We start from the raw sequence: 21,240 nt of genomic DNA, 5'->3' as shown, positions 1-21,240 counted from the left end.
ACAGTAAATACATGTATTTACACAGTAAGTACATCGTAACAAATTATTAATTTCTGTGTACATACATATTAGTTAAGGACACTTAATATAAAGAGGGACCAAATAAATAAATAAAATTGCATTAACGAGCAGTTGGACAGGTGTACCTAATAAAGTGGCTGGTGAGTGTTTGTTTATTGTGGCTTCCTTTGTTTTAACTGTCCTGACATTTTCTGAAATAATGTGCTGTGTAATAATATCAGGCGTCTTTCAGCACTTTCCAGAACTCTTCTTTAGCTTTAGAGTGTCTAATCTTTGTTTTTCTGTCCAGCTGATCTTATGCAGCCTCTATAATATTCAGATCTGGACACTGGAGAGGCCATTTTCATGACTGTCTGCGTTTCATCAGCTGTTTTTTATCTCCAAAACAGGATTTCACTGCAGAACATTATGATGGTGGAAATGGAAACTATCACGGCTGAAGTCTTTTCCAGGAGGAGTGTCATAATGGAGTAAAGCAGATTAAAGTGTGAACAGTACGTACGTCGTTCTCCAGCAGGTTAAACATGCTCTGCTCCGCGATTTCTTTGGATTCGTCAAACTTCTCCAGCGCCTGCTTGATCTCGTCGTCCGTCACTTTCCCCTGACGCTTCTTCTTATAGTCGAAGTCCAGACGTCGACCCTCCATCTTCTTCAGGTGATGCTGCGGGACCAACACAGAGTCATGAGTGTGTGTGTGAGAGAGTCAGTGTATGTGTGTGTGTTTTTGTATACTAATGTGAGTGTGTGTGTGTGTGTGTGTGTGTGTGTGCGCGTGTGTGCGTGTGTGTGCGTGTGTGTGTGTGTGTGTGTGTGTGTGTGTGTGTGTGTGTGATCAGCAGTTCAGAAAGCACACCTGTATCTCCTTGAGGTCTTTGTCGTGCAGGTTCTGCAGTGGGTCGATGAAGTTCTGCTTCACGGTGATGTCCAGAGAGTCTTTCACCTCACCCAGCTCACGCATCGACTCACCAGCGTCCAGCAGAGCCAGACCTGACACACACACACACACACAAAGATGATCACACACATGCACACATACACAGAGATGAAAGCACAAACACACAAATGAGCACACACCAATACATATGGACACACAGATAAGTGCACACACACAAACAAATGAGTGTGCAGACACACACACACACGCTCAAACAGATGTTAAACATAGGTGTGTGTGTGTGTGTGTGTGTTACCAAAGCTGGACTCCTCTCCGAGCTCACGGCCGAACTTCAGCATTGCGTCCGCCAGCACGGTCTCGGCCTGCGGGTAACCGGGACCCTTATCCTGCCCGCGGATCTTAGACATGGTGTTGATCATGCTGAGACGAGCCCGCGACGCTGAAACACACACACACACACACACACGTTCAAGAGACACTGATCGGCAGAGTTATACACACACACCATATTAAAGAACACACATTTAGAAGAGCCACTGATCCACACACACACACATATACACTCACACATGGATTCACATGAAAAAAACACACACACACACACACACACACACACACTCACAAAACACACAACCACGCACACAATGAAACTGACACACATATACACTCACATTAAAAACTAAAAACATACACACTCTTGCACACTCTTGTATACTTCCTCTCACACACACATATACTTACACAAAATGAACCCCCACACACAAACACTTATCTACACATACTCTCTCAAAACACACACACACACACACACACACACACACACACACACGCACACACACTCACTCACACACACACACACATACACACGCACACACACACACACACACACACACACACACCAGGGTTGGGCTGCAGGTATTCTGTGGTTTTGGTCATGATGTCCAGCACTGCTCTACTCGTTGTGTCCACTTTCTGCAACACACACACACACACACAATATCAGGTGTAAAACTCAGTTTAGTGACTGCATTTGTCTAGAGTGACTACAATAAACACACACACACACACACACACATGTACATATTCATTCATTTTCTTTTGGCTTAGTCCCTTTATCCATCAGGGGTCGCTACAGCGGAATGAACCGCCAACTATTCCAGCATATGTTTTACACAGCGGATGCCCTTCCAGCTGCAACCCAGTACTGGGAAACACCCATACACACTCATTCACACACACACACACTCTTACACTACGGCCAATTTAGCTCATCAGTTCCCCTATAGCGCATGTGTTTGGACTGTGGGGGATCCGGAGCACCAGGAGGAAACACACGCCAACACGGGGAGAACATGCAAACTCCACACAGAAACACTAGTTCTGTTAGTGTAAGTAAACGTCTTTTTGCAGTATTTGCACACAGTTTGTGTTTTGTCTGGCGCACCTCACCGCTGTCATTTTACTCTGCCACCCCACTTCTTACTTGCTGCTGATGTGCAGGTAAAGCCAGTTTGCGCCTGGAAGCACAGCGCCCCCTCTGTTCAAAACATGTCTCGCGATTCATTCAACATTTCTACCGGTTTGAATCGTCACATATTTGAATCGATTTTCAACCGACTCACGGTGAATCGTTACATCCCTAATAAATATATAGTTATATTCTTCCCTTCCATTGATTTTTTGCCATTAAAAAAAGTGTGACGGTTGTCATTTAGGTTTTTCCTTATTATGGTATGAGCGATTGTGTGATTGGATGACAGCTGTCAGCTGATTCAATGCTATTTAGAGCGCCTTGGTTGGCTCTTTCGAGCTCTCTCTCATTCAATCCTGGTCACGCAGTCAGCATACAGGTGATTCCGGGTCACGGGGTAATGCTGACTGTGTGTTTGTAAGAGCGCGCTGCGTAGGGATTTACTTGTCCGTTTTTTGTAAAATAATATGAGTTTTCGTACTAGTTGGTCTTATTCCGAGGGAGTGGCAGAGTTCCTTGAAGTTAGGCGCGACATTAAAAGTGCGATTGTATGCTTGTGTTTTGATGCGGACGTTAGTGCAGCGACATTTATGAAAGGGAGAGTTTATTATTTTTTGGTGGAGGTTTTGTTTACGATGCGTGGTGAACGTATCATGCGTTCAGGTTTGTTTGTGGAGTGAGGAGCGTGTTTATTTTTATTTTTGGCGCTCGAGCTGCCTAATTGTTTTGGGTTTTCCGTTTTTCTCTTTTTGTTTGAATGTTTGATCACTGTTGTGATCGCGATTTGTTTGTTGCAGTATGTCTGGGCCCAATAGCATCAACGGGTGATCGGGTAAGGAAATGTTTTTTTCTCTTGTTTGATTATGATGTTTTGCTAATTTGTAAATGTGTATCTAGGTATGTCTAAAAGATTGAGTATATAGTAGAGAGATTTTTTCAGAGTGTATAGAGTTCACAATTGTTTCAGCCAGCACAAATGAAAAATCTACTTTAGCGTATACAAACAGAGAGACAATTCAAGAGTGCATCGAGTTCACAATTGCTTCAACGTGCACAATTGGAAAATCTACTTTAGCGTATACAAACTGAGACATTTCAAGAGTGCATCGAGTTCACAATTGCTTCAGCGTGCACAAATGAAAAATCTACTTTAGCGTATACAAACTGAGAGACATTTCAAGAGTGCATCGAGTTCACAATTGTTTCAGCGTGCACATATGAAAAATCTACTTTAGCGTATACAAACAGAGAGACAATTCAAGAGTGCATCGAGTTCACAATTGCTTCAACGTGCACATATGAAAAATCTACTTTAGCGTATACAAACTGAGAGACATTTCAAGAGTGCATCGAGTTCACAATTGCTTCAACGTGCACAATTGGAAAATCTACTTTAGTGTATACAAACTGAGACATTTCAAGAGTGCATCGAGTTCACAATTGCTTCAGCGTGCACAAATGAAAAATCTACTTTAGCGTATACAAACAGAGACATTTCAAGAGTGCATCGAGTTCACAATTGCTTCAACGTGCACATATGAAAAATCTACTTTAGCGTATACAAACTGAGAGACATTTCAAGAGTGCATCGAGTTCACAATTGCTTCAACGTGCACATATGAAAAATCTACTTTAGCGTATACAAACTGAGAGACATTTCAAGAGTGCATCGAGTTCACAATTGCTTCAACGTGCACAATTGGAAAATCTACTTTAGTGTATACAAACTGAGACATTTCAAGAGTGCATCGAGTTCACAATTGCTTCAACGTGCACAATTGGAAAATCTACTTTAGTGTATACAAACTGAGAGACATTTCAAGAGTGCATCGAGTTCACAATTGCTTCAGCGTGCACATATGAAAAATCTACTTTAGCGTATACAAACTGAGAGACATTTCAAGAGTGCATTCAGTTAAAAAGTGTATAATTGAGTTCTATAAGTTCGTTAATGTGTGATGAGTTTGGTCTTGAAATATTATTTTTAGTTTGTGGGTAAATTTGATTTAATATTGATTTTTGTATATTTAGAAATGGTTTATTTTTATATCTTTATGGTTTGTTGATTCATCACCCGTTGATTGTCTTTGTAAAAAGGTAGTTAATAGGTATTGTGCCTGGGCCTGGAAATTTAAGATGTTTGGTTTATTCTCATGAGTTAAACTAAAATGTGTTGAAGTTAAAGCTTGTTGTTTTGTTTAATATATTGTTTTGTTTGTTTGATTGAATATTTGATTTGGTTTACCTGATTAAACCATGCATTTGTTGAAGCTCAATTTTTTTTTTTTATTCAAGTGAATTATTTGAGTAACTGTAGTGGGTTTTTTTTCTAACCCCTGGCGCCCAACCCACTTTAGTAGCCAAATACCGCTACAAAAGTTTGTCATGCTGCAAACTGATATTTTCTTAATTTATATATATATATATATTTCAGCTGACAATTACTGAGTTTATTGGGACCAAATTGTGATTCTCAGATAGAGTCTTTTAATATGTAATCAAATTATTACTCTAAATATACCAGAAAGCAGCATTTGGACACATTATAGAGTCTTTCGTCTTTAAATCATGATCAAGAACAGATGATATTCATTGCTTAGAAAAATAATCAGACTGAACAGCAGAAGTGAAAGCTTTATGACACTAGCAGTGTTGGGATAATTCCAAACCCATTTTCATCTTTTACTCACATGCATCTTAATTCAAGGATTTTAGACATCTGTACAGTAATACATGCTTACTACAGTGTGTATAAGCATGTGTGTGTGTGTGTGTGTGTGTGTGTGTTTGTATAAAAGTACCTTTTCCATTTCTTTGAAATCATCGTCCAGTTTTGTTCCTTCAGCTCCTCCGACCTTCTCACTGACTTTCTGCAAGAGAGAAAACACAAACAATTTGATAATTATTTGTAGTTGTTGTGTTACCATAGCAACTGTAGAATCACCACAACAAATTACAGTAGCTGTTGTGTTATCATAGCAATTTTAGATTCATCACAACAGACTAATTACTATTGTTGTCATGTTACCATAGCAACTATAGAATCATCGCAACAAATTAATTAATATAGCCATTGTTTTACCATAGCAACTATAGAATCGTCGCAACAAATTACTATAGCCATTGTTTTACCATAGCAACTATAGAATCGTCGCAACAAATTACTATAGCCATTGTTTTACCATAGCAACTATAGAATCATCACAACAAACTAATTACTATAGTTGCTGCGTTACCATAGCAACTGTAGAATCACTGCAATTGTAATTACTGTGTTACCATAGCACCTGTAGAATCACTGCAATTGTAATTACTGTGTTTACCATAGCAACTGTGGAATCACTGCAATTGTAGCCATTGTTTAACCATAGTAACTATAGAATCATTGCAACAAATTAATTACTATAGTTGTTGTGTTACCATAGCAATTATAGAATCACTACAACAAATCAATTACTATAGTTGTTGTGTTACCATAGCAATTATAGAATCACTACAACAAATCAATTACTATAGTGGTTGCATTACTCTAGCAACTGTAGAATCACTGCAATTGTAATTACTTTAGTTGTTGCGTTACCATAGCAACTGTGATATCACTGCAATTGTAGCCATTGTTTAACCATAGTAACTATATAACCATTGCAACAAATTAATTACTATAGTTGTTGTGTTACCATAGCAATTATAGAATCACTACAACAAATCAATTACTATAGTTGTTGTGTTACCATAGCAATTATAGAATCACTACAACAAATCAATTACTATAGTGGTTGCATTACTCTAGCAACTGTAGAATCACTGCAATTGTAATTACTGTAGTTGTTGCATTATCATAGCAACTGTGGAATCACTGCAATTGTAATTACTGTAGTTGTTGCGTTACCATAGCAACTGTGGAATCACTGCAATTGTAATTACTGTAGTTGTTGGGTTACCATAGCAATTTTAGAAAAAACACAAGATGAATTACTGTAGTTGTTGTGTTACCATAGTAACTATAGAATCACCACAGCAGATTAATTACTATATTTGTGTTTCCATAGTAACTATAGAACCGCTGCCATAGTAATTACTGTAGTTACTGTGCTACCATAGCAACTTTAGAATCACAAGAGATTAATTGCTATAGTTGTTGTTACCATAGTGACTACAGATTCACAGCAACAGTAATTACTGTAGTTGTTGTTGTATTACCATAGCAACTATAGAATCACCACAACAGTAATTACTGTAGTTGTTGTTGTGTTACCATAGCAACTGTAGAATCACCACAACAGATGAACGACTATAGTCGGTGTTACCATAGTAACTATAGAATCACTGCCACAGTAATCACTGTAGTTGTTGTTGTGTTACCATAGCAACTGTAGAATCAATACAGCAGATTAATTCGAGTACTTTACTATAGTATAGCTCAAAAACACTAACTTGCTACAGTAATTTTTCCCTTCTGCTTCATTTTGTGAAATATTTTTCCTATTTTTTAAGTCTCATTTCAAGAAAGGTTTAGACATCTGAAAAGGGAAACAAGACATAAATAAGGTGTAAATTCTGACTTGTTTCAGCGCGTGGGTGACTCACTATTACACACTGAATCTGGAGCTGCTAATTATGGGCTGTCTGCTGTGTGTTTCTGTGCAGACGAGCAGAAGATGATGAATGTGACAGAAAGCTCTGTGATTGAAACTCTACTATGAGCTGCTGTGTGTGTGTGTGTTTTTCATCTTGGCTCATGTGATGACTGTGAAAGTGATGCTGGGTGTGTGTGTGTGTGTGAGAGAGAGAGAGAGAGAGAGAGAGAGAGAGCCAGTTTCCATAGCAACAGTGACCTGATGATACCATTAGGTAGAAAATAGAGATGTAGAGCCGCATCCGCCTGTCACTCTTACATCATCTGGATTAGGTATACTGTACTGTAATGTGCTGATATTCAATAATACAATATATTATAATTAATACAATGAACAGCATGACACTGTTATTTTCAAAATACAGTGAATAAGCATTTGTTTGACCTGTTAAGAGTGTCTTTTATGAATATTCAGACAGATGTGTTAGTGTTGTTCATCACAGCAGCTTATTTTCTTATTTTAAAACATGAACATTTTAACATGGTAGTCTGGTGTATGACATGAGATACTGACCGAAAATACATTGAATATTTACAAGCCATTAACTCTGTACAACAAGAGTTTGTTAGCGTTAGTTAATTGAACTAAACTCACAATGACAACTACAAATGCTTTTTTCTTAATCTCAGCTGATGTTAATTTCTTAGTTAATGCTTAACGTATTAATATCAAACGCTGAACTTGTACATTTTTAATAGTTTAATTGTGTTTTGTTAATAATGTCTAAATAATGTTATTGTGCTTTCCTTATTGTCATGATTACCAGTGATGTCTAACCGCCAGAGGTCGCTGGTAAACACTCACTTTCACATGGACTACATCTTATGAGCTACATATTCAGTCAAGCCACACACACACACACACCTGCTCCAAGTCTCCACTGATTGGACCCCCACAGCTGATGCTGCATCTGGACTGATTTCCACACTACTTAAGCAGCACACGCAGTCATTCACATTAGCCGCGTTTCCACTATCGCACCTAAAGCGAGCGAGCCAGGGCGAGTCAAGGCCAGTCGCGTTTCCACTATCACTTCCGGGGCGTAATCGGGCCAAAGCGGGGCTTCCTTGGGGCCAGCGTCCGGCCTTTTTCGGCCCGCCGAGTACCTTGGGCCAAGGAGGGCCAACTGGGGCTTCGGGGCGGGGTTACGTACAAAGGCGGAGTTTTCCTGTCAGGTAAAGAGGAGACAAGATGCTTTCTTCCCTTACATTTGTTTTGCTATCGCGCTTGATCAACTCACTCGCCTTGCAGCCAAAATCTGTGTTGGAAGTAAATGCCGCCGAACTCGAATGTCCTTATCCAGGGATCGCTGTCTGGCCTTACACCAACAGACCACAAACAGTAAAAAAGCAATCGCTTCGGTGTCCTCCATCTTCCAGCTCTCGTAGTGATGCCAGGTTGTGTTTGTGGTTGTAATTTGAGTTTTTTGTTCCCGCTGAAGTGGGCGGGTTGTGTGACGGGTTGTGTGACGTTTGATTCGGGGGATGTTCTGGGGGCGGTGTTTGCGTGACGCGCTGCAAGCAACTAGCCCGACAGTGGAAACGCGACATGATTTCGGCCTCATTTCTCAACCTCTCGGGCTATTGGCCTGGCCTGGCCCGATTAAAGCCCTGGCTCGCACTGGCCTGATAGTGGAAATGCGGCTATTGCTGAGTCTTGTTTACCTGTAAAGTGACTATTCAACGCGTTTTCCTTAGTCTTGTTTCTCCTTGTTTTGACTCTTGCCAAGTTTGTCTGTTTGTCCCTGTTCACTGCCTGCCTTCCGACCCCTCGCCTGTTATAGTGACTATGATTTTTGGATTTGCCTTTATTCATCTGTTTGCACCTGTGTTGACCCTTGCTTGCCTGACTACCGAATAAACCTGCACATGGATCCTAACGTTGTCTCTTTCACTCCACGTGTTACACTTATTTACATGATTATATTTTAAGTTATATTTATTTTTAACTTTTATTTTAATTAAAGGCACAGTAGGTGATCATCTTCAGAAACATGTGTTGTTGTGCTGGTTGAAAGTCTCTTCACATTCCAGTTGTAATGATTAAAGTAAATGATCTCAATGTGTTTATGTGTATTTTTATATTCTGGGTGAGGCTGAAGACTGAAATGTTGATCCAAATAAATATTGTCAGGCTGATAATTCCCATAATTCTGATAAGCAGCCAAAACTGTCTGTCAACAAATGGAGATTTGAACAACTGCAGCTGTTCACACAGATCCGCCGATGCGCGTTCATGTGGGCCGTGGTCATGTGGACACGAGTGTGACGGCAGTAAAAACAAATGCTGAATCAAAACTTTTAAGCATCCTGATTCAGTATTGGAGTGAGTTGATAATGTCTCTGGGGGCCCCCTAAATGTATGGGCCCTTAGAATAGTCCTAACTTCATTCCCCACCTCTATCGGCAGCCCTGCATCAATCTGTGCATCAGCTGGAGAAAAACACACACTTTAACAGTAATAATCAATACTTGCAGGAATTATCAGGCCAATATTCAGAGGAGCGATCAATATGACACATTCATAGTGCTGTCAAAAACTGATTTCTGGGAAATATTAAATACATTATTGATAAACTAACTAAAAAAATTACGATCAAGTAGAAAATTAAATATACATAAGTGTGTCTGTGTGTGTGTGTGTGCTTAATAATTTGTCTTGCCAATTAACCTAAACAAAAATAAATTAAAATATAATGATGTAAATGAGGAAAGCACAATAACATTATTAAGACATAATTAACTAAATGCAATTGAACTATTAAAAATGTAAGAAAAAAAACAAACCAACAGCACAAAACATCATTTACAATGAAAAGAGAATATATATATTAAAATAGAAATATTCCAGTAGTAGTAGAAATAAAGGTCAATGGTAAATAAATACAAAGAGATAACTTTATACTAATTTTAAATGTAAAGTTTATATTTAATCTTAATTTAGTCAATATTTTTATTCATGTTTTAGTTTTACTTAATTATTGAATTAACCTGAAATTACACACACACTCCTGCGTCATGTCAGTCATGTGATCAGCACTTGTCAATCAAACGCTCACGTCCTGTGTAAATGGGCGGTTCTTGAGTCAGGAGTGTTTCTGAGCGAGTGAGATATAAACACAGCTCCATCTAGATCAAACTAGATCAATGTTATATAAGAGCGCTGTCTGTCCATTCCTTCATCTCAAACTCTCTGTGTGTGTGTGTGTGTGTGTGTGTGTGTTGTTATAGGTATTACACATAGGCCTGTCAAGATAAATTGTTTTTGTTGTGCGATCACAGAAATTATTGCATTAAGTGGCTTTATTGTCATTTTAAGATCATTTTATGTCAATAACTATTATATAATAGTTATACAACAGCATAATAATGCATAAAAATATGATTGTTTGTATATTTATTAATTTGCCTTGACAATTAACCTAAAGTTAATGTTTAATTTAAAAACTTCAAAAAAAAGTTCAATATAAATAAAAACAAATAATAATGTAAATAAGGAAAGCACAACAGATTTAGACAATATTAACAAAATGCAAAATTAACAAAATGCAATTAAAGGTGACTGTGTGAACTAGGGTGAAATAAAGGTCAACTGTAAATAAAAACAAAAAATACAATTTCACTATGTTTGCTTCAGGGTTTGGTTGAGTTTTGGTATTTTTAAGAATGTCTATAAGATTTTTATTACTTTTTATATTAGTTATTTTATTGCATCATTCCACTAAATTGAATAAGGAGCAGGTACTCCTTACTAGTACCGGGTCGGACCCTCTTTTGCCTTCAGAACTGCTTTAATCCTTCATGGCAGAGATTCAACAAGCTACTGGAAATATTCCTCAGAGATTTTGCTCCATATTGACATGATAGCATCACACAGTTGCTGCAGATTTGTCGGCTGCACATCCATGATGTGAATCTCCTGTTCCACCACATCCCAAAGGTGCTCTATTGGATTGAGCTCTGGTGACTGTGGAGGCCATTTGATTACAGTGAACTCATTGTCATGTTCAAGAAACCAGTCTGAGATGATTCACGCTTTATGACATGGTGCGTTATCCTGCTGGAAGTAGCCATCAGAAGATGGAGACACTGTGCTCATAAAGGGATGGACATGGTCAGCAACAATACTCAGGTAGGCTGTGGTGTTGACACCATGCTCAATTGGTACTAATGAACCCAAAGTGTGCCAAGAAAATCTCCCCCACACCATTACACCACCACCAGCAGCCTGAACCGCTGATACAAGGCAGGATGGATCCATGCTTTCATGTTGTTGAGGCCAAATTCTGAGCCGAGCATCTGAATGTGTCAGCAGAAATGGAGACTCATCAGACCAGGCAACATTTCTCCAATCTTCTATTGTCCAGTTTTGGTGAGCCTGTGTGAATTGTAGCCTCAGTTTCCTGTTCTTAGCTGACAGGAGCGGCACCCGGTGTGGTCTTCTGCTGCTGTAGCCCATCCGCCTCAACTTTGGACGTGTTGTGTGTTCAGAGATGCTCTTCTGCAGACCTCGGTTGTAACGAGTGCTTATTTGAGTTACTGTTGCCTTTCTATCAGCTGGAACCAGTCTGGCCATTCTCCTCTGATCTCTGGCATCAACAAGGCATTTGCGCCCACAGAACTGCCGCTCACTGGATATTTCCTCTCTATCATTCTCTGTAAACCCTAGAGATGGTTGTGCGTGATAATCTCAGTAGATCAGCAGTTTCTGAAATACTCAGAGCAGCCCGTCTGGCACCAACAACCATGCCACGTTCAAAGTCTCTTAAATCCCCTTTCTTCCCCATTCTGATGCTCACTTTGACCTGCAGCAGATCGTCCTGATCATGTCTACATGCCTAAATGCATTGAGTTGCTTACATGTGATTGGCTGATTAGACATTTGCATTAACGAGCAGTTGGACAGGTGTACCTAATAAAATGGTCGGTGAGTGTATTTCCTTTGCAACTAGCTGGAATTTAATTTAAAGTTATTTTATTTTATTTCATTTTTACTTTAAAGCAGCAGTTTTCATGTCATGTGACCAAAATAAAATAACCATTAATAGAACAGGGCAGCACGGTGGTGCAGTGGGTAGCACAATTGCCTTGCAGCAAAAAGGTCGCTGGTTCGAGCCTCAGCTGGATCAGTTGGTGTTTCTGTGTGGAGTTTGCATGTTCTCTCCGTGTTCGTGTGGGTTTCCTCCGGGTGCTCCGGTTTCCCCCACAAGTCCAAAAACAGGTGGTACAGGTGAATTGGGTGAGTTAAGTCGGCCGTGGTGTGTGTGTGTGAGAATAAGTGTGTATGGATGTTTCCCAGTGATGGGTTGCTGCTGGAAGGGCATCCGCTGTGCTGAATAAGTTGGCGGTTCTTTCCATTGTGTTGACCCCAGATTAATAAAGGAACTAAGCCGAAGAGAAAATGAATGAATGAATTAAATAATAGCACAGCCTAACATTATGGCCCAATTTCACAAACAGGGCTTAGATTAATCCAGGACTAGGCTTTAGTTAATTTAGGCTATTTAAGCCACATTTATAAAAATGGCCTTAGATATATTACTGGTGTGCACCTGGAGATAAAAAAAAAACACTGACTTATATTAAGACATCTCACCGTGAGTTATTTTGAGTTGAGACACCTCAAACATGCAATTTAATCTTGACTAGCCTTAAACCATGTTTGTTATCCGGGGTATATGTATTTATTATAGTTTAGACCAGTGTTTCCCAACCCTGTTCCCGAAGGCACACCAACAGTACATCTTTTGCATGTCTCCCTTATCTGAACCATTGATTTCAGGTTTTCAAGTCTCTTCTAATGTCCTGATGATTTGATTCAGGTGTGTTTGAATAGGGAGATATTGAAAATGTGTACTGTTGGTGTGCCTTCAGGAACAGGGTTGGGAAACACTGGTTTAGACCAAAGTACAGCTTTACTTGGATTTTAGTCAAACCAAACTAATTCAATTAATTAATCACAGTCTATAAAAACAATATTTTAACTTTAAGTCCATTTTTTTAAATATAAATATTTTAATTAAAATATCAAAATACATTTTTCATTTTAAACCAAGTCAAAACTGTAATCGAGGGTGATTTATAATTTTGTCTGTAACAAATTATAGATTTTTTTTTTTTTAAAGTGAGACATAAGTGATATTTCATACTTAAATATTGAATTTCTGTAGCTGGATGCTGTTCGACATCACAGAAAACCATAAAAGCATTGCATATTTCACTTTTACCAGTGCTTTATTGTGTTTAGCTAAGCTTTTAATTGGATTATTATATTTTACACAGATCCACTCCACTGCAAAATCATCAGAATCAATCTAAAGTAATGAATTCTTTCCAAAATAGAGCTGTTCAAGTGATCGGGAGAAATTTATACAGCAGAATAACTAAATATCACAAAGTCAGATCTTCCAATATTGTGGAGCCCAGAATAAAAACAGTGCAAACCTATGAAATGTCCCCACAGATCAAAAAACAAACAAACCTGCGTGTGTGTGTGCGTGTGTGTGTGTACGGAGTGTGTAAATTAAAGATGTGCGGTGCAGTGCAGCAGGTCGAGTCTGAGCATCAATTATTCATCTCTTCGTCTCTCCTGAGCTGTTTTTATATGGAGTTTGTCTCATCTCTACACACTTCTGAAGACTCCATCTGCTCTCACTCGCACAAATACAACTTGCTGCAGATTCATAAGTAAGCAGTAATGTACATCCAGCTGCTGGTTATCACAGAATAGAGCCTGACAGGTTTATCAGCAGCTGTTGTGCAAGGCTGAAGGGTATATTCTGAATACACACCGGCTGGATGTACATTATGCTGATTATTACACGCCTACTGGACACTAAACTACACTAATAGACACTAAACAATGATCTGAGATCTAATCATTTCATAGCTCTTTAATTAAATGTTTAATTGAATCTCGATTAATTGAACATTTTGACTCAATTACAGTTAATGAATGATTATTTTACTTATTTATTTTATTGCCCTCATAGTTCAACAAGTTTTGTACAGTAAAAATACTCACATTACAAGTGAGAGATTTCCGAATGAAGGGTGCATTGCTTGATATTAAAATAATTGAAGGAAACACACACACTATCTACTATCTATGATTGTTTATTGAACATCAATGATGAACAACTGAAATTAAAACACACATTGCCCTAAAACGAACAGTCACTTTTTTCTCATAAATAAATAAATAACTTTCACTTTTGGAAAAAAATATATTATTTTCAATGTTTTTCATATTAAAAGTAGAAAATCAGCAGTATATCTTATATACTTTTATTATATTTATATAATAAAATGACTCTTGTATATCCTGTAAATAGTATTTGAAATATCTGAATATTAGAAAGTGCATTTCTTGCATCTTCTGTTAACAAATATTTTAATGTAAATAACTTTAATAGGGGCTGCACGGTGGCTCAGTGGTTAGCACTGTGGCCTCAAAGCAAGAAGGTCTCTGGTTTGAGCCTCGGCTGGGTTTCCTCCGGGTGCTCCGGCTTCCAGTGCTTCCACACATGCGCTATAGGGGAATTGGTGAACTAAATTGGCCGCAGTGTATGAGTGTGTGTGTGAATGGGAGTGTGTATGGGTGTTTCCCAGTGTGGCTGTGGTTGCAGCTGGAAGGGCATCCGCTGTGTAAAACATATGCTGGATAAGTTAGCGGTTCATTCCGCTGTGGTGACCCCTGATTAATAAAGGGACTAAGCTGAAAAGAAAATGAATAAAATTAATAATAATTTTAATGTAATGGAAAACATGCCGTCTTAAAGGTTTATAAGAGCGGGGTCACATGACTCCACACACAGTAGGGAAAGTAATCGAAAAAAAAAAGAAATCGATCTGGAAAGATTAAGAGTAGAAGAATTATAGGTTCTGAACAACCATTTTGATTAATCACCGAGCCATAATTATGTTAAATGATAAAATAAAGCATACCAAAATTATTTGATCATCAACATTTGTGACTTTATGCAATCTTGTCAACACACACACACACACACACACACACCAGCAGAGACTGTGTGTGTGACTCTAGACACACGTGATGTGTTCAAGCATCCAGTTTCACACACACTGATCTCTCAGCATCAAACGCTTCATCTGAACTCTCTCTGCTCTTTTATATCCGTCAGTTCTGTTTCTTTCTCTCTTCGTTTATCTGATGAACTCAACAACATTCAACATTTATTACCTAATGCAACTTTAATGACCAGTGAAGACTGAACTAACTGAACACGCACACACACACACACACACATATATATATCAGTGGATGATGAGACATCGCTTGTATTGATTTGTGTGTGCGCATGTGTGTGTGTGTGTGAGCGTAGTAAGGACAGAGTATTGATTCACATTTCTATTTTCGGTGCGGGAGAGGCGTTCATATAATGCAGGACGAGCTACTTTATACAAGGATTTATTATTCATTCATTCATTCATTTTCTTTCCGGCTTAGTCCCTTTATTAATCAGGGGTCACCACAGTGGAATGACCACAGTGGAATGAACCACCAACTTATTCGGTATATGTTTTACGCAGTGGATGCCCTTCCAGCTTCCAGTACTGGGAAACACCCATACACACTCATTCACTCATACATTTAGGGCCAATTTAGTTCATCAATTCCCCTATAGCGCATGTGTTTGGACTGGAAACCGGAGCACCCAGAGGAAACCCACGCCAACACGGGGAGAACATGCAAACTCCACACAGAAAGGCCAACTGGTCCAGCCCGGACTCGAACCAGTGACCTTCTTGCTGTGAGGCCACAGTGCTAACCACTGAGCCACCATGACATTATCATTACTAAGAGACCACTTATTTAACAACGATTACTGGAGCTAACGATCAATAAAAGCCAAAAATTGTGTTTTTCGCTAGTGATTTTATGAGCTAAATTTCAAGTATCTACAGGTTTTTCACACATTCCAGATTTTAATTTAAATTAATGACTATTTTAGGTCATTCATTTCTATTTTTATTTCATTTATTTACTTACAAAGCACAGATAAACACAAAAATAAATTAAAAATGTACATTTTGAGTTATATTTTAGTTATATTTACTTTGTTTACTTTATAATTTACTTGATATTTCATATTATGAAACTAAATTAACTAAAAACTTTAGCAAAACATGCCACTACTGAGGTTATGAACTGTTTTCCACTAAAATAATGAATCATGTAATAATAATTCATATTTAAAGTGTTTCACACAATAATTATCATTCCAAAAGCACCTTTACAAAAGATGAACGTGATAACATTATAGTCAAAATCAGTTCAGGTGTATGTGCATAGGGTGAACCAGTGGTTCCCAACATTTTCTTGCCTGAGACCCCCTTTTCCCCTGGAAAATATTGTAATGCCCCCTCCTCATTTAATATTATCGCTCATATAATTTCGCAGTAGGTATGTCAAAAAAAAAACAGACGGTTTGCTTATTACTATATCTAGATATGTTTATGCACAACTAATAAGCTAATGTAAAATATAAAAGCAAAACATCAGTAGGTTATTTGTATTGGGTGCACCTTGCGGTATTGAGGACGAGTCGTCTGCAAATGTCTTATTAGTTTGGACGGCCTCATACATTCAGTCAGAACTTTGGCGCAGATAATGCACTGTGGCTGGGTCAGGGACTCTGCTTTGAGATAATGAAATAAAACTATAGTTCAGGTAACTATCTTGGTGTTTCCAGTATTGCTAGCGCTGTGACCTGAATTGTTTAAAGCTTCCTCACCTGGGTCCAGTATGCTTGGGTCATTACTATTAGCAGCTGAAGGCGAATCAGTAAGACTCTTTATTTGTGGAGGACGAATTACAAATTTGTCCGGTTTTGGGTCAGCCAGGGGATAAAATGAACTAAGGAAACATGATCATTCTTCTAACTGACCACTGCTAAAAATATTTAAATATGACACGACCCCCCACAGAACTTGCTGAGGCCCCCTTGTGGGCCGGGACCCCCTGTTGGGAACCACTGGGGTGGACAGTATATAAGAAGGACAACATGATGAATGTATTGTGAATATTTTTTTTAGATTAGATTCAATTTATTGTCATCACACATGTACAAGTACAAGGCAACGAATCAGTGGCTGTACTACATAGTTTGGGGTTATGATAATTTAAAGAAAATGCACAAATATTGTAAAGAACATATAATATGTAAGGGTAAAATATAAAATTACTTGAAGAGATGATTGAAACATGTGGAATTGGGCTGTGAAAAATATTTTTAAAATATAATATATATTGCAAACTGGTTAAAATCAATGGTTATTTTTGAGTTTACACAGATATGAAGATGCTTTGTTGATTATGATGAAATGTAGGCTATGTTTTCACTGTACTCAAATGGCCTCCACAGTCACCAGAGCTCAATTCAATAGAGCACCTTTGGGATGTGGTGGAACGGGAGATTGGCATCATGGATGTGCAGCCGACAAATCTGCAGCAACTGTGTGATGCTATCATGTCAATATGGAGCAAAATCTCTGAGGAATATTTCCAGTACCTTGCTGAATCTCTGCCATGAAGGATTAAAGCAGTTCTGAAGGCAAAAGAGGGTCCGACCCGGTACTAGTAAGGTGTACCTAATAAACTGGCCGGTGAGTATATCGTGTATTTTTCAAAAAGGTGATATCTATATGTTTCATACAATTTCAATAACGTGATCTGATCGTTATAATAATTAAGAAGAATCTGTTTATTGTAATAATAACTGATAACAGATTAAGACAATAAAACAAAACAACATAAACCGCTTTCTCCTCAGGTGAGCATCAAAGCGCGCGGCCGATTACATAACGCGCGTGAATATTTGGCATCACGTGACGGCGTCTGGTCTCGCGCTGTTTTCATTTCATACATTCACAAACAAGCACACAAACCGGAGATTATACCGTCGGTTACTGAAGCATCTCGAATGATTTAACCCTGACTCAAACAGACGGTGTTCTGACTGATGGACCGAGCGCGTCGTGTCATCATGACCGCGAGTGAATGAGGGATGGATTCAGCCTTACCTGAGTCGCTTTATGGAACTGCTTTTTCAACCCTGCCACTGACATGTCTCCGCTTCTGCTTTATTCCCTCGGTTGATCTTTAAGTGGTCGTCTTGTTGAGGTTTTCGGGGTGAAAAATATCCGTGAGGGTCGCGCGGACTCGCCGAGTGTCTGGTCGGATGAACGCGCGCGCGTGACGTCACGCGACCCGCCCTGAGCGCGCGCGGATGGAGATCAAAGCATCAGATCTGAAATAATAACAGTAATTCAGTTTAGTTTGGAGGAATCCGAGAGCAGAAAATCTCCAGAAAAATCACGTGTGGAGGGTTCTGGAGGGCTTCAGCACCGCGGACAGCAGCTGCTCATTCACCAGGGCACAAGCTGGCATGCTTTTTCTAATGTATTACTGATAGTGTTAGGTGTAATTACATTTTAATTAATTAAAATGTAATTACAGTTACAATAAAGTCAAAATTATTCGCCCTCCTGTGAAATTTTTATTCCTTTACAAATATTTAAATAAATCATAATTTTTTTTCTATTAGTTTGGCTGAAATAATATCAGTATTTTACAGTTTTAAAAATATTTTTAAGTTCAAAATTTCTAGCCCACCCTTAAAAATACTGTATATATTGTTAGATTGTCTACAAAGCACTGTTGTCCACTGATCTGCCTAATTAACCTATTTAAGTCAAGCCTTAAAATTGCAATTTAAGCCGAATACTAGTATCTTCATTCATTCATTCATTTACTTTTCAGCTTAGTCCCTTTATTAATCAGGGGTCACCACAGTGGAATGAACCGCCAACTTATCCAGCACATGTTTTACGCAGTGGATGCCCTTCCAGCCGCAATCCATCACTGGGAAATACTAGTATCTTGTATAATAAATAGTAAAACATTAGTAATTAGTTATTAAAACTGTTATGCTTTGAAATACTGAGGTAAAATCCTGAAATGTTGAGTTAAAAAAACTTTCCCAAATATTTTTAAAATGTATGATAATGGGGCTAAGATATTAAAGGGGTAGTTCACTCAAAAATGAGAATGTACTCACCCTTAAATGGTTCCAAACCTTTATGAGTTTCTTCTGCTGAGCGCTGAAGAAGATACTTTAAAGAAAGCTGAAAACCTGTTACTTCAATAGTAGGAAAACAAATATTATGGAAGTCAATAGTTACAGGTTTCCAGCATTTTTCAAAATATCTTCTTTTGTGTGTTTTGTGAAGTCAAACTGGTTTGGAACAGTAAAAGATGACAGAGTTTTGAGTTTTTGGGTGAACTGTCCCTTTAACATTGTAGAATTGGAGTTACCTTTAATTTAGGCATCAATAAAAACATGATACATCTTGGTACACGGTGGCACAGTGGGTAAGTATAATCACATCACAGCAAGAAGGTCTCTGGTTCGAGCCTCAGCTGGGTCAGTTGGTGTTTCTGTGTGGAGTTTGCATGTTCTCCCTGCGTTGGCGTGGGTTTCCTCCGGGTGCTCCGGTTTCCCCCACAAGTCCAAAGACATGCACTATGTGTGAATAAGAGTGTATGGGGGTTTCTCAGTAGGGTTGCAGCTGGAAGGGCATCCACTGCGTAAAACATGTGCTGGATATGTTGGTGGTTCATTCCGCTGTGGGGACCCCAGATTAATAAAGGGACTAAGCCGAAGGAAAATGAATGATTGAATGAAAGAGCTTGCTACATTTCTAAAATCAGCATTACAGTGCATATTTAAAAGGTCTGCAGACGAGTTTCAGTGGTGAACGATGTGAATCAGAGCTGTTTTATCATCCTCAGATGAAGTGGGCGCGGGCGCCACCTGCTGGTGACCTACTGCACACTTCAGAAAACACCAGAACAGTTAAAGGAGACCTATTCTGCCCCTTTCTACAGGGTGTCAAATGCGTCTCTGCTGTCTCTAGAGTGTGTGTGTGTGTTTCAGTTTGAACAGAAAATAACATGATGCTCTCTCTCTCTCTCTCTGAAACTGACTCTTTCAGGCTTTGATCCTAATTGTGGTGTTTTGGTGACTGTCGCTTTAAATGCAAATGAGATTGTGCTCACTTCAGAAGAGGGCGGAGCTACAAACACCATAGTGACAGATGTGAAGCAGCAGTGTGTGTGTTGTCAGTGCTGGTCAGGTGTGCATGTGTGCTTCAGTGTGAGTGTGTGCTTCTGTCAGTCTTTGTCGCTCCTGTCGCTGTTCATCTAAAACTCCACATCTATAATCCTCTTAGTCTATGCTGACATTATCTTCAGCAGCTCAAACACTCTAACGGCTAATGGACAGACGGCTGCTTCTCACTCAGGGCTGCTGTTTATGCTAATGAGGGAGAGATGAGCACTAGTGGGCGGGGCTTTCCCCCTCTGATGACACGTACAAAGGGAGAATGTCAATCAAAGTGTTTCAGTCATCAAGTCTGATTATAACAAACACAGGTAAATTCCTGTTGACCATTAGAGGCTGGAGATATTCACACACTGCTGACATAAAACCACTTATCAAAGTGATTTTTGCATAACAGATACAGTTTAATAATCAATAAATGTATGACTGTTAGTATATTTGAGCCTTTATAATAGATATAAGAGTACAAGCGAATCTAACAGCGCCGCTCAGATCATGTAATACTCACGTTTTTCTGAATTCTCTGTATTTATTTTCCTCACGTCGACAGAACATCCATCAGTTTCACTTCTACTCTCATCCCAGAACTCTGAAACCTGTGCAAACTGTCAGAAAAAGTTATCATGCAGAGAGAAAAAACAATCAAGTATCAAAAATATCCCACAGCCAGCTTACTGAGGAGTAATCAGACATATAGACGTGACACAGAGCGCCTCTCAGAATACAGTCCTAATCATAACCAAAGTCATAACATCAGGTGCTTTTCCTTGATTAAATTATATTATATACTGATCATGTGACCCTGAATACTGGAGTAATGATGCTGAAAATAAAATCTGCTGAATAAACGGCACTTTTACGATATAGTCATGCTATTTTAAAGCAGAATAATATCTCACACATTCTTAGACTGAATGAAAATGAGATTGTATGAGAAGTATTGATGTGTTTGCCATACACTTATTATTTTTGAATGGTCACCAGTGGAGAACCTGATTATTGTGTAATTCTGAACTCCTGCTATAGTATAAAGTCTGTGTGAAATCTAAATTGACACTGTTTATTTTGC

The 21,240-nt window shown here is 38.7% G+C and overlaps 1 protein-coding gene across 1 annotated transcript in view; it reads right to left on the bottom strand.

The window, feature by feature from the left end:
• Nucleotides 1-18,313, bottom strand: part of sh3gl2b (SH3 domain containing GRB2 like 2b, endophilin A1) — a 23,166-nt gene extending 4,853 nt beyond the window's left edge. The window contains exons 1-6 of the mRNA XM_056449314.1: nucleotides 18,070-18,313; nucleotides 5,189-5,257; nucleotides 1,816-1,888; nucleotides 1,212-1,355; nucleotides 875-1,008; nucleotides 524-682 (exon numbers count right to left, since the gene is read on the bottom strand). Of these exons, the coding sequence (XP_056305289.1) occupies nucleotides 524-682; nucleotides 875-1,008; nucleotides 1,212-1,355; nucleotides 1,816-1,888; nucleotides 5,189-5,257; nucleotides 18,070-18,114 (624 nt within the window). The 5' untranslated portion in view covers nucleotides 18,115-18,313. The remainder of the gene's footprint in view (nucleotides 1-523; nucleotides 683-874; nucleotides 1,009-1,211; nucleotides 1,356-1,815; nucleotides 1,889-5,188; nucleotides 5,258-18,069) is intronic.
• Between the last annotated feature and the right edge of the window lie 2,927 nt (nucleotides 18,314-21,240).

The sequence above is a fragment of the Danio aesculapii genome, chromosome 23 (genome assembly GCF_903798145.1).
Source record: "Danio aesculapii chromosome 23, fDanAes4.1, whole genome shotgun sequence".
NCBI lineage: Eukaryota > Metazoa > Chordata > Actinopteri > Cypriniformes > Danionidae > Danio > Danio aesculapii.
The sequence above is the reverse complement of the archived record's forward strand: the minus strand, read 5'-3'. Positions and strand labels throughout refer to the sequence as shown.